The 25,993-nt window shown below is 40.0% G+C and overlaps 1 protein-coding gene across 4 annotated transcripts in view; it reads right to left on the bottom strand.

Annotated features, from left to right (window-relative positions):
- The window catches only part of PIP4K2A (phosphatidylinositol-5-phosphate 4-kinase type 2 alpha), a 192,367-nt gene that overhangs the window by 82,878 nt on the left and 83,496 nt on the right, over window positions 1-25,993 (bottom strand). For 3 of the 4 annotated variants that reach the window (XM_007058472.4, XM_037890842.2, XM_037890843.2), the window contains 2 exons: window positions 8,020-8,117; window positions 6,784-6,880 (listed from right to left, as the gene is read on the bottom strand). In XM_007058472.4, coding sequence (XP_007058534.2) covers window positions 6,784-6,880; window positions 8,020-8,117 — 195 coding nt within the window. Of the gene's footprint in view, window positions 1-6,783; window positions 6,881-8,019; window positions 8,118-23,747; window positions 23,826-25,993 lie in introns of all 4 variants that reach the window. The other variant, XM_027820984.3, reaches the window with a different exon arrangement.

The raw sequence follows: 25,993 nt of genomic DNA on the forward strand, positions 1-25,993 counted from the left end.
GTGAAGGCTGCAGTGCATAGTATGTGGTGCATGAGAGTTATGGTAACGTTAAGGTGTGTGCATTTTCTCAGGTGGGAGGGAGAAAGGACGACGTTTCTAAGTAATATACAGCTTGATTGGGATTTGTGAACACAGCTTCCCCTTCAAATATCAATTGGAAATTGTCAAAAACATGGCGAATATATCACCTCTTATAATCTATTTCCATTAAAAAGGGTTTTCAATTATTTTTTTTTTAAACTTCCACATAGAAGTCAGAGGTTATGGGGCACAGTGGAAAAGCCATGTGGGACTGATTTTGTAGTAGGAGGAAGCTATTAAAACCAATTCCCAAAGCTATGAACATTTCCAGTGACTTCAATGTTGCTGCTTCCGCTGCACAAACAAGTAGTAAATGAAATGAAGCTGTCTCAGTGTGAGCTTCTTTGTGGATGAGGGACAGGATAACCATATTTGAAAATGAAATGTGAGAAGGGCACAATCAGCAGAGAGAACCTTCTATTTTTAAAATTCTAAGAATGCAGTTATTTGATAATTTAATACAAACAAGTAGCACTATATGAATAATTCACAGTACATAACTTGACTCAGCCTTTCTGTTCAAGAATCCTCCAAAAGCATCTTATAATTTTATTGATTTTATTAATTGCTTGAAATTATACACCAAACACTTTCTAATGTTTCCTCTTCTATAGATTGCTGGCAATCAGTTAATTCCATGAGTTCAAAATACTAAATGCGGCATGTTCTGGTTAATTTGGACTGGACCCTAGGTTGCACATAGTAATGTTTCACCTGGGTCATGGAACAGAGGCTGTACGTGATGGCTGATTATCTTTAGTAATCATCAAGACAAGGTCAGCTTTGCTCCAAAACTAGTGAACGAGGTGACTAAGTAGAATATCTCATTTCAAGCACATGATACAGGTGCTCCATGATCTACATCGACTGTCTACTGCCTTCAAGTGAGTTTAAGATGTAGCTTTTAACTTATAAAGTCTTAAATGGCCTGGGACCTGCCTAATTAACAAATCACCTCTGTCCTGTAGAATGTACATAGCTGTGGTCACTGGAGGTGTATGAGCTAGATTCCTTCCAATTTAAATGTGAGAGAGCTCCTGGCAGAGTATTTTCCATGCAAGTCCCTCAGCCACAGAATCCACTTTCCTCTTGGTCAAGAGGAACATCATTAGTCCATCTTCCCTGTTGAAGGAAAAGGCCCAGGTAGGGACCATTAAATTGTGGAGGTAAATGCGTGGTTACGCAGGTAGAGTTGGAGAGAGGGCTTTGGATTCTTCGACCATGTGATGTTGTTCCAGGAAGAAGGATTGCTAGGGAAAGATGGAATCCACCTAACGAAGAGAGGGAAGAGCATCTTCACAGGGAGGCTTGCTAACCTAGTGAGGAGGGCTTTAAACTAGGTTTGCTGGGGGATGGTGACCTAAGCCTGGAGGTAAATGGGGAAACGGGGTATTGGGAGGAAACACAAGGAGGAGGGTGCAACAGGGGAGGCCTCTTGAGTCATACTGAGAAAGTAGGGCAATCGGCTAGTTATCTCAGGTGCCTGTACACAAACGCAAGAAGCCGTGAAACAAGCAGGAAGAATTGGAAGCCGTGGCAGAGTCAAGGAACTTTCATGTGACTGGAACAACAGAGACTAGGTGGGGTAACTCATATGACTGGAGCGCTGTCATGGATGGGTATAAACTGTTCAGGAAGGACAGGTGGGGGAGAAAAGGTGGATGAGTTGCACTGTATGTAAGGGAGCAGTATGATTGCTCAAAGCTACAATATGAAACTGAAGAAAAGCCTGTTGAGTGTCTTTGCGTTAAGTTTAGAGGCAAGAGCAACAAGGGTGATGTCAAAGTGGGTGTCTGCTATAGACCACCAGGCCAGGAAGAGGAGGTAGACCAGGCTCTCTTTGGACAACTAACAGAAGTTTCCAGATCACAGGCCTTGGTTCTCATGGGGGACTTCAATCACCCTGACATCTGCTGGGAGAGCAATACAGCAGTGCACAGACAATCGAGGAAGCTTTTGGAGAGTGTTGGGGACAATTTCCTGGTGCAAGTCTTGGGGCCATGATCCTCTTGACCTGCTGTTCACAAACAGGGAAGAACTGGTAGGGGAAGTAGAAGTGGGTGGCAACCTGGGTAGCAGTGATCATGAGATGGTCGAGTTCAGGATCCTGACAAAAGGAAGAAAGGAGAGCAACAGAATATGGACCCTGGACTTCCAAAAAGCAGACTGACTCCCTCAGGGAACTGATGGGCAGGATCCCGTGGGAGGCTAATATGAGGGGGAAAGGAGTCCAGGAGAGCTGGCTGTATTTTAAAGAAGCCTTATTGAGGGTGCAGGAACAAATCATCCCGATGTGCAGAAAGAATAGCAAATATGGCAGACAGCCAGCTTGGCTTAACAGAGAAATCTTTGGTGAGCTTAAACACAAAAAGGAAGCTTACAAGAAGTGGAAACTTGGACAGATGACTAGGGAGGAGTATAAAAATATTGCTCAAGCATGCAAGGGTGTAATCAGGAAGGCCAAAGCAAAATTAGAGTTGCAGCTAGCAAGGGAAGTGAAGGGTAACAAGAAGGTTTCTACAGGTATGTTAGCAACAAGATGGTCAGGGAAAGTGTGGAACCCTTACTGAATGGGGGAGGCAACCTAGTAACTGATGATGTGGAAAAAGCTGAAGTACTCAATGCTTTTTTTTGCCTCAGTCTTCACAGACAAGGTCAGCTCCCAAACTGCTGCACTGGGCAGTATGGGGAGAAGGTAAGCAGCCCTCAGTGGTGAAAGAACAGGTTAATGACTATTTAGAAAAGCTAGACATGCACAAGTCCATGGGTCCGGATCTAATGCATCCGAGGGTGCTGACGGAGTTAGCTGACTTGATTGCAGAGCCATTGGCCATTATCTTTGAAAACTTGTGGTGATCGGGGGAGATCCCGGACGATTAGAAAAAGGCAAATATAGTGCCCCTCTTTAAAAAAGGGAAGAAGGAGAATCCGGGGAACTACAGACCAGTCAGCCTCACCTCAGTTCTCGGAAAAATCATGGAGCAGGTCCTCAAGCACTTGGAGGAGAGGAAGGTGATCAGGAACAGTCAACATGGATTCACCAAGGGCAAGTCATGCCTGACTAACCTGATTGCCTTCTATCATGAGAAAACTGGCTCTGTGAATATGGGGAAAGCGGTGGACATAATATATCTTTACTTTAGCAAAGCTTTTGATACGGTCTCCCAAAGTATTCTTGCCAGTAAGTTAAAAATGTATGGATTGGATGAATGGGCTATAAGGTGGATAGAAAGCTGGCTAGATCGTTGGGGTCAACAGGTAGTGATCAACTGCTTGATGTGTAGTTGGCACCCGGTATCAAGCGGGTCTGTCCCTGGGCCGGTTTTGTTCAATATCTTCATTAATGATCTGGATGATGGGATGGATTGCACCCTCAGCAAGTTCGTGGATGACACTAAGCTGCGGGGAGAGGTAGATAGGCTGGAGGGTAGGGATAGGGTCCACAGTGACCTAGATAAATTGGAGGATTGGGCCAAAAGAAATCTGATGAGGTTCAACAAGGACAAGTGCAGAGTCCTGCACTTAGGACGGACGAATCCCATGCACTGCTACAGGCTGGGGACCTACTGGCTAAGCGGCAGTTCTGCAGAAAATGACCTGGGGATTATAGTGGATGAGAAGCTGGATATGAGTCAAACAGTGTGCTCTTGTTGCCAAGAAGGCTAATGGCATATTGGGCTGATTAGTAGGAGCACTGCCAGCAGATCAAGGGATGTGATTATTCCCCTCAATTCTGCACTGGTAGGGCAACATCTGGAGTACTGTGTCCAGTTTTGGGCCCCCCCCACTACAGAAAGGATGTGGACAAACTGGAAAGAGTTCAATGGAGGTGGAAGGCAACGGAAATGATTAGGGGACTAGGGCACATGATTTATGAGAAGAGGCTGATGGAACTGGGCTTATTTAATCTGCAGAAGAGAAGAGTGAGGGGAGATTTGTTAGCAGCCTTCAACTACCTGAAGGGGTGTTCCAAAGAGGATGGAGCTCGGTTGTTCTCAGTGGTGGCAGATGACAGAATAAGGAGCAATGGTCTCAAGTTGCAGTGGGGGAGGTCTAGGTTGGATATTAGGAAAAAACTATTTCACTAGGCGGGTGGTGAAGCACTGGAATGGGTTAAGTAGGGAGGCGGTAGAATCTCCATCCTTAGAGGTTTTTAAGGCCCTGATTCACAAAGCCCCGGCTGGGATGATTTAACTGGGGTTGGTCCTGCTTTGAGAAGGAGGTTGGACTAGATCAGGGGTTGGCAACCTTTCAGAATTGGTGTGCCGAGTCTTCATTTATTCACCCTAATTTATGGTTTCGCATGCCAGTAATACACTTTAACATTTTTAGAAGGTCTCTTTCTATAAAAGTCTATAATATATACCTAAACTGTTTTTGCATGTAAAGTAAATAAGGTTTTTAAAATGTTTAAGAAGCTTAATTTAAAATTAAATTAAAATGCAGAGCCCCCCGGAACTGTGGCCAGGACCCGGGCAGTGTGAGTGCCACTGAAAATCAGCTCCCATGCCGCCTTTGGCACGCGTGCCATACGTTGCCTACCCCTGGACTAGATGACCTCCTGAGGTCTCTTCCAACACTAATCTTCTATGATTAGTCAAATTTGATCCAGAAATCTACAGGTGGAAGGATCTGTTAAAATTTTGAGGAAACATTCTGAATGTAAATGTTAACTCAAATATATTATAGTGTATCTTCCTCCTTCGGGAGCTGGTTGAAAAATGGGAAGTTTGTTTTGATTCTTTTAAAATCAGAATTCAGAAAAATTTGACAAGCTCTGGAGCAGATTGAGAAACAGGCTGAATTTTTTGAGAAAATGCTTGCAAAAACGTTATCCCAATCTTCTCATTTAAATTTCAAGTTTCAATGAAAAGTTTTGCTTAAAAACAAATTCAGAAAGTGTCAATCAGTTCTGCTTTCTTAGTTTCAATCAGCAATTCTAAAACAAGGTGCAGAAGTTTAGCAGGCCCCAAATAGATGGGAATGGCTTGTACCATCGTTTCACCAGGCTACAAATCTAAGGTCCAGGTTTGGCGAGTGGAAATTCAGCAGGATATGTCAGAGTGTCAGATGAGATAAAAATGCAGCTGAATGATGTTGGGGTGGTAACAGTGAAGGGGAGAAAAAAAAAGATAATTTCTATTGGAAGAGTGCAAAATAAGAGGACAGGACTGGGACACCGTCAGGGAAGGGGAAAATATTGGGTTCACAATAAGTATTGGATAGAAAAAGGATAGAACCATTTGTAGTGTCATGGCAGAAGGAGGTGGGTAGCTGGAATAGCGTGTGGAGGAAACACAGCCATAAGTGATGATGAGGGGAATGGCAGTAGATAAGAGTAAGGTTACGCTGAAACAGAATGCAGCTACTTTCTTTTCCTATAGTGGTACAGTACTCTGGCCATTCCTTTTTGTGAGGACAGAAAGCCAAGCAGCCAGAGTTATCAGGCTGGGAGAGCTTCTTCTAATGCTACCAGGCCCTGCAGCGTTCGCTTAGCTTGCCAAATCAGCTTTTTCTTCTGCTCCAATGCTCTGCATGTGTTTCTGTCCTCAGATCATGACAATTGAAAGATCAGAAAGAGTACTAGGGTGGTACTCTTTCTGGTTAGTAAAACAGGGGGTGAGAAGGAAAAAGAGACAGAGGTACTGACACACGCAGCGAGACTATGTTCAAGCAACACTTTTGTTATTGATGTGCCTTGCTAAAGTGGCTCAGTGTATACAGCATCTCCCATCGGTGCTGTCCAGACATACCTCTTTCCTTTTACTGCAAGAGGCACTATACCCAGCCTCAACAACTTAACTGTGGCAGGTATGTGCACCACTATGAAACAGAATAAGTAGAAAGAGTCACGGACCGTGAAACAAGCCATTCTCTGTGCTGCTGGGAGGGCTCCAGCCAGGGGCTCCAAGCTGCAAGTCCCAGTTGGGCTGGGGAGGGACAGGAATTGTTCTTCCCCTGCATGGCTGCTCGAGGGGGGTGGGCAGGGAGGGCAGAAGAGACCAGACCCACCTGCGGGTACCTTTTGGATTGGGACCCCCACGGTTACAGCACGTGAAATTTCAGATGTAAGCATCTGAAAACCTGAAATTGACCAATTTTAAAACCCTCTGGCCATGAAATTAATCAAAATGGACTATGAATTTGATAGGGCCCTAGTGATGCAACAAAAGGAGGAGAACACACAGACAAGTATTGAGGACACAGAGACAAGAAAAAGCTAAGGACAGAGATACCGAAAATTGCAAGAAATAAGAAAAAATAGGAAAGAGGCGGAAAACTCTCTTGCTGCCTCAACATAGTCTACATCAGATGAAGAGCCAGGAAGCATCTCCCTACTAGGGCTTCCTGGATCCCTTATTAAATGCCTAAGCAGACTCCAAACCCCTCCCCCAGTTTATAATTAAAAAACAACCCCCTCCGAAAACAAAAAACCCACCTTCATGTGGGTCTACAGCTCCTGCACAATCTCAACTACACCACTGACAATCTTAGAATCAGTATACTCCTGTCCTGTTCCTTCTTCATCATAACTAAGGGTGGGAGAAGCCCATTTACTCACTGAATGAGCAGTGAATGAGACTCTCGAAGTATAAGCCAATGATGATCTGTGGGCAGACTTCTACACAAACTGAGATTTTCCTGCTCATAGCCAGAGGAGCTATGAATAGTTCTTCCCATGTATTTTGATAGTGAACCTACCTGAAAGTCCTGATCATCTATTCCAAATCTCTCTCTCAGATTGCGGAATACCATTGGACAATATTCCTTAAATTTGAAATGACTTGGCATGTTTTCTCTGAAATAGAATGAAAAACAGTGAAAGTCACATGCATGTTCAATTAAATAACTCAGGACAATAACATCTTAAAAACTTTTGTACAAAATAGAGAAAGCAGACTTGGAGTCCATCTACTCCAATCTCTATCAGGTCAGGATTGACCCCAAACTATTTTCTCTCTTTTATAAACATACACATAGGGCTTGGTAATCAGCTATATAAGAACTGGATGAAGTCCATACATACTAAATTTTGACAAGTCTTCACATCTAGACTCAAAAAACAGTGAAATAATTTTCCCTTTGCCCTACTAATGCTCTGAAGGAGAAACCTTAAATTGGATTATACAAGGGTTCAACTATGACACCAAAAAACTTCAAGAAACATCAAAGCTTTTATAAAACATGGACTCCTTTAATGATGGATTAGTTTTAAAATCCTATAATTAACCTCACTGTTATACTCAGAAACAGTAATTGCTACGTCTTCTCTTTGAACTTTGCCACAGATTAGAAAGTACAAAATAATGGAATCATTCCATTTTCTAGAATATTTTTAACCTTCATTTTTTATCTTTATAAAAGTGCACATTATTGTTTTGTACCTGAAACACTACGACTAACGTACATTGCTGAAAATAAATGCCTGAAGTCACTATTTTGCTAAATCATTCTAATATATGATAAACTATGGAATTAGTTGGAAATTTAACATAATGGGGTAATACTGTCAACATTTTATGATTTCATATCAGAGATTATGAAAAGGTGTACATTCCTTATTTGGCTTTGAAATACTCCTTATCCCACTGTTTATTCTGATTTATAACTTTTTTTTGTTTAAGATATCAAAAATAACTGTACGAAGATTTATGCATTTAAAATACCTAAACAAAAATTTCCATCATAAACAGAACAATCATTTTCTATGTAAAAGATATTCATGGGTAATAATATACCATATGGCCAAAGAGTACTACCCAGTAGGCCCTGCTGTTGCTTTTTAGAATGTAACAGATGGTTATGTTTATCACAGGATTAACTTAATCAGCAAAACTACTCCTATTCATTGAAAAATACCAGAGTTTACAGAATTTTGTAAAATATCACTGCCAGAAGCTTTATCCCCCTCTACAAAGGGTTGTTACTTGCACTTACTTGTTGAAAAGGTGATTGTCCACCTTTATCTTTGAATATGCTTTGAAATCATCTGGCATCAACATAATAGGGATTTGAACATGGCTCAGTTCATTGATCTAGAGGAGAGGAAAAAAACATTTAACAATTTAGCTTTGCTGACACTTTACAAATACCCTCTACACATGACTTAAAGGCAAAGATGGTATGTTTAGTTTGTTTTAAAACTTGTTAAATTCAGGAGAACAAATCCTAAAGCAATTTCAATTTTTCTGGATGAAAAATGCAATGACATTTTAAAGTTACTAGTCCGGTTTTATCAGTAAATGTGGCACAGTTACTTTGAATTATTGTTAGAATGACCAATGTCATCAGTTGCCACTTCAGTAATTTTTTTAAAATGTTGCTTTGGTCAGGGGGCCGGCTATGATGGAGAGAGTAGGAAAAGCATTCCTGATCTATATTGTAGTAAGTGCCAAGAACCTCCAAAGTACTCTTGGAAAGTACTTCTCAGGAATGTTAATCAGGATGTGAAATCAAAGTAGAAATTGTGTTTTACCCTGAAAATGCTGCTCCTGTTTATTGGACAGAGTTACTTTTCTACTCCAGATCATTTGTCAAAATTTTGCCACATTTCATACACTAATTACTACTTGCCCTTACAGCCTATGAACCAGAGTCTCTTCCCTTTCCTCTCGGTCAGTATGTGCTTGAGTCCTACTACTGCAACTGTACTGAAAATAGATGCCTTGATTTAAACATTTCTTCTTACACATCTTCTCACACTCCACCTTTTAAACACCTCAGAGTAAGTATTATTTGCAATGATTTTAAGGACTGTAACAGATTGGTTTGAATGCAATTCCCATTATTGTCTGATGGGTGCACTACTATCACCACCATAGTGGATGAGGAGTTTAAAGAGCTAAGAACACAGATAATTAGATGGCAATAATATTGATTTGAGGTGAGGGCATGGCCTAGCGATAGCACATCAAGCTGCCATGGAGGTAACTTGGCCTTGTGCTTCTGGGTTAACAGAGCCTGGAAATGCCATGGAGGCAATGTGCTCAGCTATGGACCTGAAGAAAAGTAGGACAGAGAAGTGCTTTGAGTAGCTTCCTGAAGTCATCTTCAGTCATATCAGGAGTGACAGAGATTGAATAGGTACCATACTAAAAAGTGACCCCCTAAGTTCTAAGGGCATCCAGGGATCCGGAAAGTCTTTAAAAACAAAACAAAAAAACCCCACTTGTATTTAGAATTTGCTTTTGTTTCAATGATAATGGTTACTTATAGGGCAGCTATAAAATGTAATTCAATGAAAGCCCTTGTTACAATGAAGAATGGTATCTGGCTGATGAATCTTGCCCATATGCTCAGGGTTTAGCTAATCGCCATATTTGGGGTCGGGAAGGAATTTTCCTCCAGGGCAGATTGGAAGAGGCCCTGGAGGTTTTTCGCCTTCCTCTGTAGCATGGGGTACGGGTCACTTGCTGGAGGATTCTCTGCTCCTTGAAGTCTTTAAACCACGATTTGAGGACTTCAATAGTACAGACATAGATGAGAGGTTTTTTGCAGGAGTGGTGGGTGAAATTCTATGGCCTGCATTGTGCAGGAGGTCAGATTAGATGATCATAATGGTCCCTTCTGACCTAAATATCTATGAATCTATGAATTTCATGGTAATGTATCACATTAAATGAGTGTAATATAATAATGATTACAATTAGGTCCCAGTTTAATTCCTGTATTAAATCTGCATTGGCAGATTCATTAACAACAATTAACAATTCTACCAGATTTTATTGTCAGATTTCAGAGGAGCAACCTACTGATGGTAGTAATAATAATTCCAAGTAAAAATAAAATGTGTAATATTTTTCACGTAAAATCATAGTAATAATGGAACCAGACATACTACCAATGAATAATATCACTAATGATCTCATTTACATTTCTTGCACTTTTTAACTGAGAAGACATTCTTTGGTTTTTATGAGGTATAATGTGTCTCACTGATACGTCTTTTTTTGTCGAAAGCTGTGGTGGAAGGGAAAAGTGCAGAGAAACTAGGGAAAGATAAGATACTTTTTGATACCAGCCAAACAGATTTAAAAGAGCAACTGCTTAAAAGAACATTGTCAGGTTAAAAGTGTTAGAAACAAAACAAAAAACAATGAATTTCTTTGCCCATGTTCCATTTATTATTAAAACATAGAATTTTAATTTTTATATATATTTCATTTAGGCTCCCATCCTGCACAGGACATATGCAACTTATGTGATATATGTAATATTTACGTAATATATGTAACTTAGGCCTTGATTAACATGAGGGCAAATACTTGAATCTGCATAGAGCCTCACTAACTTGGGGTAAATTGGAGAATTAGGGCTTTACTTTTTGCACTGCCTATCTGGACAACAAAAATCAATTAGTTTCTAGTTAATTTCAAGTTCTTGTTCATGCACAATGCTGCTATGTCTGGGGTGCAAACACTGAGGAAGAATGTTTGGGTTATCCTGTTTCCACTGGAATTTTATTTCTTAAATTAATAGAAACATTTACTCACCTTAATTTTGGAATACTGTAAGCTTGTTTTAATAAAGTCTGAATTCTGGGCAAATCTGACTTGACAATATCCCTTTAAACTATGGAATGTTTTAGGATATTTAAAATTTCAAAAATGACCACTTATGTCACACCTTTAAGTTCATTACTAATATTTATGTTAAAAAAATAAATGCAATTGTTTTCATGTGCCACAAAGAAACTTCACAGGTACTTCACCTCTTTTGCAAACAAACACATTTTTGTTGTTGTATTTATTAATCTCTTAAATTTTCCAGCACAGGACTTGAACCACAGTTTAACAAACATAATAATTAGCACTGGTTGCTCTCAGTGGACTACAGCAAGTTTTAACTTGGTAACATAGTGGAAAAACAATTTCAATCTCTAATGACTGCTCGGCATAAACTACTACCTGAAAATGGGCTATTTTTGTTTAGGAATCAAGTGCTCAATCCTTTCAAACCATTAGTGAAAAATCCATGAGAAAGACCACCAAATACTCAGAAAGTATTTTTAGTCATGACTCTTGCAGGGTTCTGGATCCTGGTCCTGAAATTGATTTGCATTGGCAGATCTTTGTGCTCATGCAGAGAACCCTGTGAGTTTCAGTGAGGTTTTAAACATGGGAAAGCTTCCCTCTATGTGGAGCCAAATGCAGAGTGAGAGCTTTAGTTTGCCCACCAGGGAAGAGTCCTGCACTGGCAAGGATATGGGGTAGAGATGACCTAATATGTAGGATTCTAATTTCCTGAAGTTTCATTGTAAATATTACACAGACAGAGAGGTACAGGAAGGTTTCACTGAGTCAGAGTAGTGGTTTGTGAGTGGTTTGAAAAATCTACTTACCATGAACTTTTGGAGAAACCGATCTTTCTCTCGAAATAAAAATTAAAAGACTGTAGCCCTTACAAAATGTGAAGTGAGTGTAAACCAATGCAATGCTGCCTTCCTAAATCTGCACCCAGACAGCTCCACTGCCATCTCTGCTGCTTACAACTTTCCCCAGTGACAGCAGGTCTCCTCAAAGTTTCATTGCAGTTACTCAGATCCTTACAGGGAGCAGTGAAATTGATAAGAATCAAACAATTTTACTTCAGTGCTGTTTTGGAAAGCTCTGAGCAACAGAGGCACTGGAGTTATTTAACAGGGCCCAAAAGCAAAGTCTTAGGGGATGGGCAAAGTGGTGCACCGTTCTGCACATATCACAGTATCCAAGCAGTTCTAGGAAGAATGCTCCTTCCTCCCAGAAGTCCAAGCAGCCTTAGAATCCCTGGATTAGTAGGTGTTTGGTAATTTTTTCAAGACCTACTTGTAAAAGCATCTACAGAACCTAATAAATCACTGACATTCTCATTAAATACAATGAACAGTAAAGCAGCAAGAACTGTTCACTGAGCACTCACTACCATCTAAAATATGCAGTCTTTGGTTGATTGCACTGTACTTCATAAATTCATACTGGAACAACCTGCACTGATGATTCAGAAATGATATAGGACCATATTTAACCATCATACAAAAAGCTGGATGATATAAGAGAGAAGCATATAGATATAGTATAACAGTTTGTTATAACAGATAACAAACATGGATGTTTAGAGTTTCTTGCATAAAATTACCTACTCTTTTAGGTAGCTTTAGTTATATTTAAAAGTGTCCTGTGCTTTCAAGTAGCAGACAGGCACTCTACACATCAAATTCTGGCTGCTTCCTGGAATGAAGGAGAACAGATCTTCAAGTAGGCACAACCACATGTTGCCAAAGCAACACCAAATGCGTGTCTGTATTCTGGTCACAAGCAATCTCAAACACACACTCAATTTTTCTTGATACTTGTGTGTTTTAAATATTAAAATAAAAACTACTAATTATGTTTAATTCACCTATCTTAAAAAGGTAACCCATTTAATGTAAATTAAATTTATTCAGCAAATTTAGGATTTTATATGCATTAATTATCTGAACACCATCAGATTTTCTTAAATCTGTTCACTGTTATAATTTGCTGAAAAATTTCTACGGCTAAGTCTTCATCTATAGATTGTCCATGAGCAGTATGGTGTGATAATTTAATAACTGAAGTTCAAGCTGTGTTGCTTAGTTTTAATTGGACCCATAGTCATGTGCTATCATTTTTGTCCCCTGACTGAATAAATGTAACTCTAAGAATCAGATGTATGGTGGAAATATTTGTATTTACATATCCAAAATTTGCTTTCTCCAGAATGCACATAAAATTCACTGTTTTCCACAAACATTCCTTCCAGCAAGCTCTTTTGCTAGAGTATGAAGAAGAACACATCAGAAAGGAAAGGAGTACTTGTGGCACCTTAGAGACTAACAAATTTATTTGAACATAAGCTTTCGCGAGCTACAGCTCACTTCATCGGATGCATGCAGTGGAAAATACAGTAGGGGGATTTTATATACACAGAGAACATGAAACAATGGGTGTTACCATACATACTGTAAAGAGAGTGATCAGGTAAGGTGAGCTATTACCAGCAGGAGAGAAAAAAAACCTTTTGTAGTGATAATCACAAAAGCTTATGCTAAAATAAATTTGTTAGTCTCTAAGGTGCCACAAGTACTCCTTTTCTTTTTGCGGATACAGACTAACACGGCTGCTACTCTGAAACCTGACATCAGAAAGAGGCATGAATGCATCCTAATGGGATTTAACTTTTCGTTTGAGAAAAAACAGATTGTTTTAAGGTATTCATTCAGTCTTAGACTATATGACAGTCAGTTCTCAATCTTTGTCTCTTCTAGAACAAAAAAATATCACGTAAAACTAAATGTGACCTTTAATGCCTCAGCTGAGGAATGACACCTCCTAGCAGTACAGACCATCAATTAACTTAAACCTTTCAAGCACAAGGTCTAATTCTTCAGACACTGCTACAAAAACCTTCTAGCTCCAGCGCATGGTGTACATGCATACCCATGATTGGAATATATATAGGGACTGTCACTCAAAGAAGGTTGACTTCATGTGCTAATATTTTCTGTAGGCTAGTTTTAACCTGACTAGTTTTGTAGCTCTTTGCAACAAAGAAAGGGATACCAGGTCATCATCTCACTGTGGAAACTGTAACCATACAGATAAAGCAGCTTTAGATACAAGAGGGGGGGAGCAGGGGTCAAAGGGCCTGATTCTCCACTTCATTACCCCTGTTTTATGCTGATGTAATTCACTTCAGAGGCCAAAATAAAACCAGTGCAATGGAATGGAGAATCAGGCCAGGTCTACACCAGAAATGTTTTGCTGGTATAACTATGCCCGTATACTGTACCAGCAAAACATTCCTAGCATGGATGATGTTGTACGAGCAAAACTGCACTTTTACTGGTATAGCTTATTCCACCGCCACCAGCCCCCACCCTGTGAAACAAGCTACACTATCAAAAGAACAGTTTTGCTAGTATAACTGCGTCTACTCTCTGGGCTTTTGCTGGCAGAGCTTCAGGGATTACATCTCATCATATCCCTGACCAACAGAGCGATCCTGGCAGAAAGCTGTGGTGTAGTGTAGCCTCAGGCTCATATGAACACATAATCATCATATCTCAAACAACATTAACACTGTAATTTTTAGTCTTATGTCACAATGAGGGCTGTTAACTTTTTCACTTACTACCAATAAGTAAATAAAACAAGTAATCATCTTTTAAAGAGTAAGCCACATATCAGATATTTCATACCTTTTAAGTGTTTTAAACCAATGACAAATCTGTGCTTTGGGATAACATTCATTTTCATGCTCTTTGTTTTAAGGCCTCCTCTGACACAGAACTTAAAGTACGTAATATTTATATGAAATCTGACACAAAGTATTTTATGCATGCCTCCACACAGAAGTTAAGCATACGTGCCTCTCAGAATAGCGCTTATACCAATGCTGTTTGTTCACAAGAGTAAAGAAAAGTTATTGATTTAAATTCCATTAGAGAAAGGGAGGAGGGAAAACAAAACATAAAATTGTTAATAAATGAAATGTCATTTTCAAGGTCAAGAGTGTAACACCAACAGCTATAAATGAAAACTGCATTACAACAGCTATAACTCAAAAGTTTAAAAAAATAGTTGGAACTGTTTTATTGGCAAAAGTCATGAAATAAAACTGCTGAAACATTCATTTTCTTCTTAGCTGTTGCTCTTGAGTGCAATGAAGTCTATAATGATTTCCCACAAAAGCTGATTAATATGCACCAAGTAGAAGGCTTCATGCATGGAGAAAAATAAAGAAATGATTCCTGTTTGCAAAGGACTTGAAACCAAGTATATTAATTTAATTACAATTAGTCAAGAGAATTATCACTTACAGCATAAATGAAATAAAATTATACCCATTTGTAGTGAAATGGGAAAGGTACTTTCAGTGCAATCTCTGGTACCAGCCTCTCTCTCTCAAAATTAAGCACATGTCCGGACTTTTTTTTTTTAGTCACATAAGGGTGGATTTGTCATCTTTCAATTCATGATTTAAAACAGGACAGTATCAACCTACTCAGTAACAAAGAGGTACTTTCTTTAGGGAAAATAAGTCCACGTTTGTTATATGTCAGTAATAGTTTGCAAAAGAAAAACTCTACAGCAGGGGTCCCCAAAGTGGTGCCTGCAGGCACCATGGCGCCTGTTGGGGCATTTTGTGCGCCCGCAGGACACCCCCCCGCCGCCGTCTCCCGGCAGCATTTCGGTGGCAACACTTCTTGCTGCCTTTCGGTGGCGGCATTTCGGTGGCGGGGTGTGAGGTGTGCTATTGCCACAAGAAAGGTTGGGAACCACTGGTCTACAGGAATCCTCTGACCTGGAATTTGAAACAGTCAAAAAGTTTGGAAAGGGAGCTGAGGACATTTTATGCTGTAAACTAGAAATATAGAGAAAGACAAATCATAATGCGGAACATCTCAACAGTAAGTCTCACCTGAAATTAAAAGAAAGTCAAGGAAAGGTACCAGGTTTGTAAAACAGTTTGGGAAGAAAGAGACAAAAGCAGCAGCTGTGGATTTTCCATTTTCTGTGTTTTGAAGAGATTCCAAATAATGTTGTCTGTGGTTCAAACTTATTAGCTCTGCTTCATGTGTATGCACATCAGATGCATATTCCATATATTGCTCATCTTTTGCATGTAGCCATTGACTATGCAATCAAAACTGATGCGTTGTGTGGTCAACACATTTGTGCTACATTTTCCAGTAATATATAAATATGAAAACTAGCAAAGAAAAAAAAAAAAGCTCGCCTTTAAGTCTGATGGCAACAATGTGAGCCTAAGAAATCTACATGTGCTCCCTTGTGTTGTGCCATCATGCTGGTCTTCCCGGATCCAGGCAGCAAGATTCATTCCTGGACATTGGGACAGCATAACAGACTCTCTCTTTAAAGAAGATGATGCAGTACCTCAAAGAAGACAATGAAACTAAAATGGATGATAGAGGACAACGGAAACCAGTGAGAACGGTAATGCAAGTTATCTTTTCTGTGTGTATTTTTTGGAAAAATCTATGGGGTTCATTTGCAATTAGAAACAAATCTACCTCATACATCAAAATAATATGCTGCTTTACTGCAATTTACAATTTGCTGCTTATGTACATGGTACCTTAAAAGAAGTGAAACCTTAAGTCAGTGGGCTCCAAAAGGCAACTCCTTTCATCTGCAATGCATGCTTTCACATCAGAATTTCAAAGCAAACTAAAGCAAACTATACCCCACAATATATTTGATGGACGCTATGGACCAGGATCTGTTTTTGCCAACTGTAAAGCGTTTGATCCATTTGTCAAGCTCCGATGTCACACAATTTTAGCAAGTATGAAAATATGCTGTGTATTTTCCCATGAAAGACAGAAGCGTTCAGGAACGATTCTGATTATACATGGCATGTGAAGTACCCTGTAATGACAGTGTACTAGTACTTTAATATTGGAGAAGTAAAAAAAAAATTTAAAAAAAAATCAGTGCACATGACAGGCAATGCGGAATTATGTGCATCTGGAGTATCGGTAACTTCAGAGTCTGCGGAAAGATTATTCAGTATGTTCAGACAGCCAAGTGCTGCAATGTATCTCCTAAGACCAACTTGGGAAGCTAAATGTTTTGTACTACAATAAGTACATGAGTTCAAAATTGGACAGTCCTCTCAATTTCCCACAACTGTGAAAACTCAATAGATAAAAACAGGAAAAAATGTTTAAATCTCATAATTTCATGCAACCAAGAAAATTAAAAGATTTTTTTAAAAAAATGCTTAATGTAAAATACGTATCTGCCAAAATGACCATTTAAAAAAAACAAAAAAAAAAAAAAAAACACCACCAGCACCACCTAATTCTGCCAAACCAAAGTATAAACATATGCACTACAACCTTGAGTATCTGAACTTTAGCTATCCAGAACACTCTATGATCTGGAGCAGTCCTGCAGCAATGGTTGTCTATTAATTACTAAGGCTATAAATTAATCACAGTTAACTAAAGCAATTAACTCAAAACAAATTAACTTGATTTAAAAAATTAATCCCAATTAATGGCAGTTTTAATTTCACTTAAACAATAGAACAGATGAGGGATTCTCAAACTTCACTGCACCGTGACCCCTTTCTGACAATAAAAATTACTACACGACCCCAGGAGGGGAACTGACGTCTGAGCCCCACTGCCCCTGGTGCAGAGGGGGCCCCCCCAAGCCCAAAGGCTTCAGAGTGGCACTGTCAATCTAAAGAGCCAAAATTTGCCTTTCTTAAAAAGATAAATGCTTGAGTGTGCCTTTTACATACAGCATATATGCAGTATAACCTTGCTTAGGTACATACCTTGGGGGATGAACTAAGGGAATGTTTCCTGGGCCACTTGTCACTATTGTGCAGATATATTATTTTTTATTACAAATATTTGCTCTGTAAAAAAGATAAAAGTGCAATCTACAAGTCAAAGCATGAAGAGGGATACGAATGTTTAGCATTTCTGGCACGTAAATATCTTCGGCCCTGGGCAATGGGGCTCAGGTTTTGGCTTCAGCCCTGGCCACAGCAAATATAAGTCAGCTTTGGCGACCCCATTAAAACAGGGTCATGACCCACTTTGGAGTCCCGCCCCACAGTTTGAGAACCCCTGGAATACATAAACAGAACAGTATTTTTCAATTCACCTCATACAAGTACTGTAGTGAAATCTCTATTGTGAAAGTGCAACTTACGAATGTAGAATTTTTTTTTAAATAACTGCACTCAAAAACGAAACAAGGTAAAACTTTATCACCTACAAGTCCACTCAGTCCTACTTCTTGTTCAGCCAGTCACTGATACAAACAAGTTTGTTTACATTTACGGGCAATAATGCTGCCTGCTTCTTATTTATGTCACTTGAAAGTGAGAACAAGAGTTCGCATAGCACTGTTAAAGCCAGTGTTGCAAGATATTTACGTGCCAGATATGCTAAACATTCGTATCCCTCTTCATGCTTTGACTTGTAGATTGCACTTTTATCTTTTTTACAAAGCAAATATTTGTAATAAAAAATAATATAAAGTAAGCTCTACACTTTGTATTCTGTGTTGTAATTGAAATCAATATATTTGAAAATGTAGAAAAACATCCCAAAGTATTCATAACTGTGATTAATTGTGATAAATTTTTTTAATCTCGCAATTAATCACAATTAAATGTAATGGTTTGACAGCCCTATTATTACATTAGGTAAATAAATATCTGCACAATAGCGACAAGTGGCCCAGAAAACGTTCCCTTAGTTCATCCCCCATGGTATTTACCTAAGCAAGGTTGTACTGCATATACACTGCATGTAAAAGGCACACTCAAGCATTTATCTTTTTAAGAAAGGCAAATTTTGGCACTTTAGATTGACAGTGCCACTCTAAATAGATGGCTCAGTTTGAAAAAATATCAGACTGCCAGTCTCCAGAGACCTACAGTTCAGTAGCAGGGAGAGGGGAGCTTGCAGGCAAAATTTGTGTTTGCAACTCATTTTGCTCCTGCAGGTTTAGGAATGAATTCGCTCTGGCAGGAAAATAGAGGTTGCAGTTAAATTGCAAATAAGGGAATAATAAAAGCCTACTGGACATTGAATAAATAGTAAGGCTTAGCTGGTAATGGTTCTGAAATTAGCACACAGGTTTTCCCAAAAAGCCATCTTACGCTGTGACATTTTAAAATAAGCTTAACTAATTTTATATGATTTCAAATCAAGCAATGAATATACTCAAGTTGTTAGGCATTATTAAGGGTCCTTATTTTAATTCAGATACATTCCCCCTAAATACTAGATTACCAGTGCAATGCCTAATTAAGCATTAGGTTTCAATCTGTCAGAATACAAGCAGCAATAAATTACTTGTATGCAAAGCAGACAGACATCTAAGCTGCATACAATAAAAGCAGTTGACTGCAGATATTGCATATTCAGCTGGAGTGGACAGAGAACAATTAGTCTGTTCTCTAACAGTCCAGTGTGTATCTTTTTACACTGCAGCTAGGAGCTTGCATAACATGTTATAGATGTTGTGGCTGGCTAGAAACTTTGAAGAGGAAAGGACCCAAGTCCACTAATGTCTGTGTGTCCACCCCAGTGAAATCACAAAATCAAAATGGGCATGTCCAAGTGATCCCTAATGGGTGCTTCTGGTGCAAGTTATCTTTCCATTTAAATTCCATTCATTTTATTTCTATATGCAATATATTAAATATCTGATATCTCATCTTTGATAAGAATGTAAGTATTAACAATCACAAAACATTTCTGCCTTCCTTTCAAATGACATGTCCTTTTTCACATCAACCTCTCAGGGCTGAAGCTAGAATGGTATTGGATGTTTTGTGCTAAACGCTGCACAAAGTCACAATTACAGCCCTTAGTGGTTTCAACAAACTAAACCTAGGTTGCTGTTCTCTTGGCAGATGCAGATGGCTGCAGTTGTACAAGTTGCACTTTATTTCCAGATCTTTGTGAATGGGTAGACATTTCTCTACTATCTGACTACCTGGGCCTGGCAAGGTACAAGTGAACTGATTTGTTTATTATCAGAGGGGTAACCGTGTTAGTCTGGATCTGTAAAACCGGTGAAGAGTCCTGTGGCATCTTACAGACTAACAGACTTATTGGAGCACAAGCTTTTGTGGATGAATACCCACTTAGACAGATGCATGTAGTGGAAATTTCCAGAGGCAGGTATAAATATGCAAGCAAGAAACAGGCTATGGATAACAAGGTTAGTTCAATCCAGGAGGATGAGGCCCTTTTCTAGCAGTCGAGGTGTGAACACCAAGGGAGGAGAAACTGCTTTTGTAGTTGGCTAGCCATTCACAGTCTTTGTTTGATCCTGAGCTGAGAGAAAGACACGCATGGTCTTTTTTGTTCTTTGTATTTTAAACAAAATTTATGTATTTAAATAGAGTGACCATATTTCCCTATGCTGAATATGGGACAGCTGGTAAAATTACTTATATTCAAGTGCGTTCACTGGCAACAATCAGAACTATGCAGTACAAACGTTCAAATTAATATCAAGTTGACTGAGCCCCCGTTAAAAAGAAATACTGCGTAGTTGGATTATTCTTATTTGCCTTCTCATCTTTAAGGTTTTAGGGTTCACAGAGGGAGGGGTGAAACACACATCCCTATCTCCTCCCCCCCCACACTCCTGTACACCTCTCTCACACCGGGGTTTGACCAATCAACCAATCCTCCCTGCCCAGCACTCTACGCCCTCCATGCCTGGCTGGGCCCCTGGGCTGGACCTGTCTTCCCGAGGCAACACATGGAGGGGAGGCACGCAGGGTCACTTGCCCCCCCCCCCCCATGATTTCTGCCAGGGTTCACACCAGAATGTGGCCAGCATCAGCCTTTTGGCACTGTTCTGGAGAGAAGGGACGGGAGCTGCTTCAAGTTGGGGGGAGGAGGCGAGAAATGGATGTCCTGGCCCATGTCTTTGCAGAGCTCATCTCTTCTTCTCCCCCCCTGCCCCTGTGGCTGGAAGCAGCTTGTCCCTTCTTGCCCGCACAGTGTTGAAAGGCAGCTAACACCTCCAGGCTGCTGCTGGCCGCTGACATAACCCAGATGCCTCCTGTCTCCCCTTCACCCCCACCCCGGCTACAGTGTGGGCAGAAAGGAGTTAAGCCCTAAAGACACATTGTGCACCAGGGCCTAGGGAACCTGACTCCAGGGGCTTCAGCTAACTGGCCAGAGAGGTGGCTCAGGAGGGGAGGGTGCCTTGGGGATGGAGCAGCCCCACGCTCCCTGGGGGCAGGACCTAGGGCAGGGAGGTGCAGGGTGAAGAGGATGCTAAGCCCCTGACCAGGGGGCTGCTGTGGAGCCTCAGGTTCAGGGCATGAACAGGCTGGAAATCACTTCCCCTCATCCCCACTCCAGAGCTTAGCTGAGGGGCAGAGAGGCTTCCCTGTGCCAGCGCTGTGCAGGGCTTTGGCACACACAGGTCCCAGTACCTCATGGTTTTCCCGGGGCACCTGCCCAGCCAGAGACGGGAGGGGAGGGGTAGGGAGGGAAGAAAGGAGCCTGCCGGCTAGGTAGCTGGTGAGCTGAGTGCTCTAACCAGGGATTGGTTCTCCACACAGTGCTGGAAGCAGGACGAACCCCACCAGTGGGGATATGGAGAAGCAGCAGGGATGGGGGGGGGAGCAGGGAGAGGACAGTGAGAGGGGGAGCATGTGAAGGGCTAATGAGTGGACAACAGAGGTGACATGTAACTGGCCACTGCCTGGCGCCTGCCCGCACTCACCAGCCACTGCAGCGCTCAGCCAGTGCTGGCCAGAAACGGGACCATGGGGACAGGGCCCTGCTGGCCGAGAGCCAGCACACAGCGGGGGCTGAAATGATGGACCAGCAGGGGAAGTGGCTGGCCCTGCATGCTGCATCTTCACCCCACCACCAGCTTTGAACACCCACCCCCATTGTCAGCGCTGGACCCCCCCGCTGGTGGGAGGGCAGCTGGTAAGCAGGGATCCAGCCAGCAGCAGGACCCACCAATACTGGGAGGGGAGAGAGAGAAAATACAGGACAATTTGCCAGTTTTTAAGAAAAAGTCAGGACACCTGCAAGAGGGCTTAAATATGGGACTGTCCCTTTAAAAATTGGACATTTGATCACCCTATATTTAAACATATTTTAAACACTGGGGCTCATTGAGTTTGGGCTAGAAGGTGGGGGAGACGCAGAGAAGAGACTCCAGAAAAGTAGTGTGTCCTGGTCTAAATATAGGACTGAACACCAGGAATCCCTAAATTCTGACACAGACATTAACACCAATTTTCCCCTGTGGCTTTGTGCAAATCATTTACTCTATCTCAGTTTTCTCTTCTGAAGAATGGGTACAGAAATAGCTACCTGCCATTTGGTGTGCTATGAGGATTACTGTTTGAACAGAACTTTGAAGATGAAAAATACAGCAGTGAAGAGCAGCTCTGTGTAAGCTCAAATGCTTGTCTCTCTCACCAACAGAAATTCGTCCAATAAGATAGTTCCTTACCCACCTTGTCTTTTAAGATGAAAAATACTTAGTAGCAGCATTTTTAAGGTGGGAAAGGTGGGTCCAACAGTTTGACCTATTGTCCTTGATAAATATCTCTTTGAAAGGCACAAAATACAGACACACTGGAAGAGACAAAACAACAGGCCTGATCTGCAACTGAATAATCCTTATTCAAGCAGCTCATTGACTTCCATAGTGTTAAAGGACGATTACGCCCGAAGAGAGAGCGTGTTTGCTGAAATTCATTATTTGAAGAGTGAAACTGAGAGGAAGTTTCATTATAAGTGGGTCTAATAAGTCCTATTTGTTCAGCTGATGTGTGTCACTCTTCCAGAGCCTTCTTGGCAAGTCTGGAAACTAGGAAGGTCTGACCAAATAGTAAAAAGAAAAGGAGTACTTGTGGCACCTTAGAGACTAACCAATTTATTTGAGCATAAGCTTTTGTGAGCTACAGCTCACTTCATCGGATGCATACTGTGGAAAATACAGAAGATGTTTTTATACACACAGACCATGAAAAAATGGGTGTTTATCACTACAAAAGGTTCTCTCTCCCCTCCACCCCACTCTCCTGCTGGTAATAGCTTATCTAAAGTGATCACTCTCCTTACAATGTGTATGATAATCAAGGTGGGCCATTTCCAGCACAAATCCAGGTTTCTGTATTTTCCACAGTATGCATCCGATGAAGTGAGCTGTAGCTCACGAAATCTTATGCTCAAATAAATTGGTTAGTCTGTAAGGTGCCACAAGTACTCCTTTTCTTTTTGCGAATACAGACTAACACGGCTGTTACTCTGAAACCTGACCAAATAGTAGTTACACTTGGGTGACATTTTCACATGTTAATCACTGGTAATATTCTACTACTATCTTGTACAGTTAGTAAATTCTGGTCCTGTTTTGCTGTGGTTATCAGCTTGTCTTAAAACATAATGGATCTTGTTGGGACAAGGCAGGCTGCTGAGTAGTCTCATTCCCAAATGTGGTACAAGCCACAGTACTGCTATTGGGACAGTGTGTGTCTCCTATTAAAATACAAAGTGAAAGTGAGGTAATTATTTTGAAACCTTTGCAGTCTCACTTCAAGGGCTTGGAAAGGGTGGAAGAGGTCAGCAGATAATCAATTTTTGTGGAAAACATTTGTTTGTCGCAGACCAACACAGTCATTTTGTAAATATCATTTGACAGTTTAAGACGCACTCAAAGGCATTTTTGCAAGAAAAGGTTCTGTTACTCAGTAGGAAAACCATGAGCTACAAAAATATAAAATAAAGTGTATTATGCTGGAATATGAGACGTTCACAATTGCTAGGAGTCAAATATGCTGATCTTTGATGGTCCCGTCCCCCCACAAAGCACAAAGTAAAAATAACTATTCACACTTTTGTCAGAAACTAATGAATACAGTAGGAGTTAAAATTCCATAAGAGACAGTTCTGCTGAATAAATAATTCCCTAAATCAGCCTCTAAATTAACACCTACTATTTGACTCTGAGGAAAATATAATGTATTTAATTTTAACTGATATTTTGGGATCTATTTTCACTTAAATGTACTGAGAAAAAAACTTACTTACCTAACAATTTAATATGCTTTGAAGTTTTACCTGTCTGCTAATGCCCATCAGTAACCATAGTTTTAGCCTTATTTTCAGGGCATACCTGTCACTGGACTGGATTACTCAGCTTCAACTTTTCTAGCATTGGTGGCTTTTGATGATCTGGTGAAGCCAAGGATTTCTGAAACAATATTAATATAGAAAGGCATACATTTCACAGAATGCTAGGTCCTCGACATCTTAAACCTTGTTTTATATTGCAACAAATATTTTTACATATTTAGGTATTCTGACTGAAGCATCAATAGAAGGTGACTTATTTTTGAAGGAAAAAAATGTGCTACTTTTTAATTCTTGGGATCGGACCCTGAACTACTGTACAAAATAATCAATCAAATAAAACACCTAATAAAAGATCTATTAATTCATGCTAAGAAACAGATGTTCTCATTAAAGAATTTTTAGTTGTCGTTTTCAGCAGTATGAACGTAATGAAGCATCTCAGAGGTGAGAGAAGTTCATAGTTCATGCATCCATTATGGAAAACAGGATACGGTGACATAAATGGGAGAGAAGGAAAGTGTTCAGAAGAGAATTAGTTGTAACAAATACTGGTTCCTTGGTGTCTTATAAATATCCAACTTATCATTTACAGATTTGTCCCAATCTATTTATTGAAGAGACTGCTTTTTACATCATGTGGTCAGATGTATACATATTAAGACATGGAGCTAAAGAGACTATTTGGGTATTTATCAAAACTTGCTAATATAACCATCTTTAAATTGAGACTATCCAGACCCAAAAACATCCAATTGAACATTATAAATTTTATAATTTGGCAATCGTTACTTTTTCATGTAATTTTAAGTTGACGTTCTCTTTCAAGAAAGTTTACAGAGCAAACTATATCAAAATCAAGTCACACCAAACCCTAATGTTAAGAAATGAAATCCAAAAAACCCTTAAGGAATCAAAACACAGGATATTTCCATATTCTAGAAAATCCAGTGCATCTGCTGTACGTAGACAAGTGTAATGCCACATTTTTGCTAATGTAGTTAGTTTTAAAAAAAACCTTCTGTGCATCAGCATGTATCTTTCATTTTAGTGCAAAAATTTACACCTTGTATGTGCCAAATACTCTTAGCTTTTACACAAGTCTACAAAATAGAAACTGAGAAACCCAGATTAAATGTCACAATGCTCTGATACTCTAGAAAAGCTAGAACAGAAACGACATGCATAAATTATACTAATGTCAATGAGGGAATCTGTTCAATAACAAGGATAAATACGTCTGTTAGTCTATAAGGTGCCACCGGACTTTTTGCCGCTTTTCCAGTGAATGAAGATTGCATCTCAAGTTTCTCTCATACCTGAATATGCAAAGGTGTTTACAAAGTGCCAAGTGGCTTTTGAAAGCCAAACAATGTCCCTCACAAACAATCTCAGTCTGAAAGAGAAATCGCAAATAGCCAAAACCACAATGATTTGGATGAATGGCAATACACACAACAAACATGAGCTCATCTGTTTTTCTAATTTAGCATTTAGAAAGAAAACAGAACATGGAATATAGTTCAAACAACTTAACATAATTTTCAAGTTATACTCCAATGAACACCCCACAAAACTGATAAAACAGTATTTTACTTTTGGAGCAGAAATAGCTGAACACAAATTTTCCTTACTGTGGTTTGCATAACAACAAGAAGTTGCATCACTACTATATCTTTCACAACAGCTGATATCTTCATCCTCCATTTGAAACACTTTGCATTATTATTTACACTTGTCAGAAGTGATTATCGATAGCAAGTCCAACTTCATTTTTTAAATTACTTTAAAGAAACAAGTTCCTATAGGTTAAAAGGATATGCTCTAGTTTACCAGTTTTGCCTTGAAAACTTCACAAGAGTACATCTAAAAAGGAGAGGATGTAAAAGGCACCAAGATAACAATGCAAATATTCACCTTTGCAAAAAGGAAAAGGCACCCAGTTTAAGAAGTACCATATTGCACCAGGTCAGACAGTAGTGAGAACCTCCAAAAAGGTCTCAATTCTTCTCTCAAAATACAGAAATATCTTGCTACTTTCCTAGATATTCTACTGTAGATTCTCCAAAAAAAAAAAAAAAAATCAGTCCAACAGACACATGAACACAATACCAAGGTACAATCACACAAAAAGAGCCGGTGATATGCCAACTACATTCTATAGAGCACTCAGGGGCTGCTCAAGCTTATGCACCGAACCTGTTCTGAGTGCACGTCGGCCTTGATCTGTACCTTGATAGCTCATTCTTCATTCATCTTAAGCAGACTGTCATATAGTGCTTCTCTACC

The sequence above is a fragment of the Chelonia mydas genome, chromosome 2 (assembly GCF_015237465.2).
Source record: "Chelonia mydas isolate rCheMyd1 chromosome 2, rCheMyd1.pri.v2, whole genome shotgun sequence".
Lineage (NCBI taxonomy): Eukaryota > Metazoa > Chordata > Testudines > Cheloniidae > Chelonia > Chelonia mydas.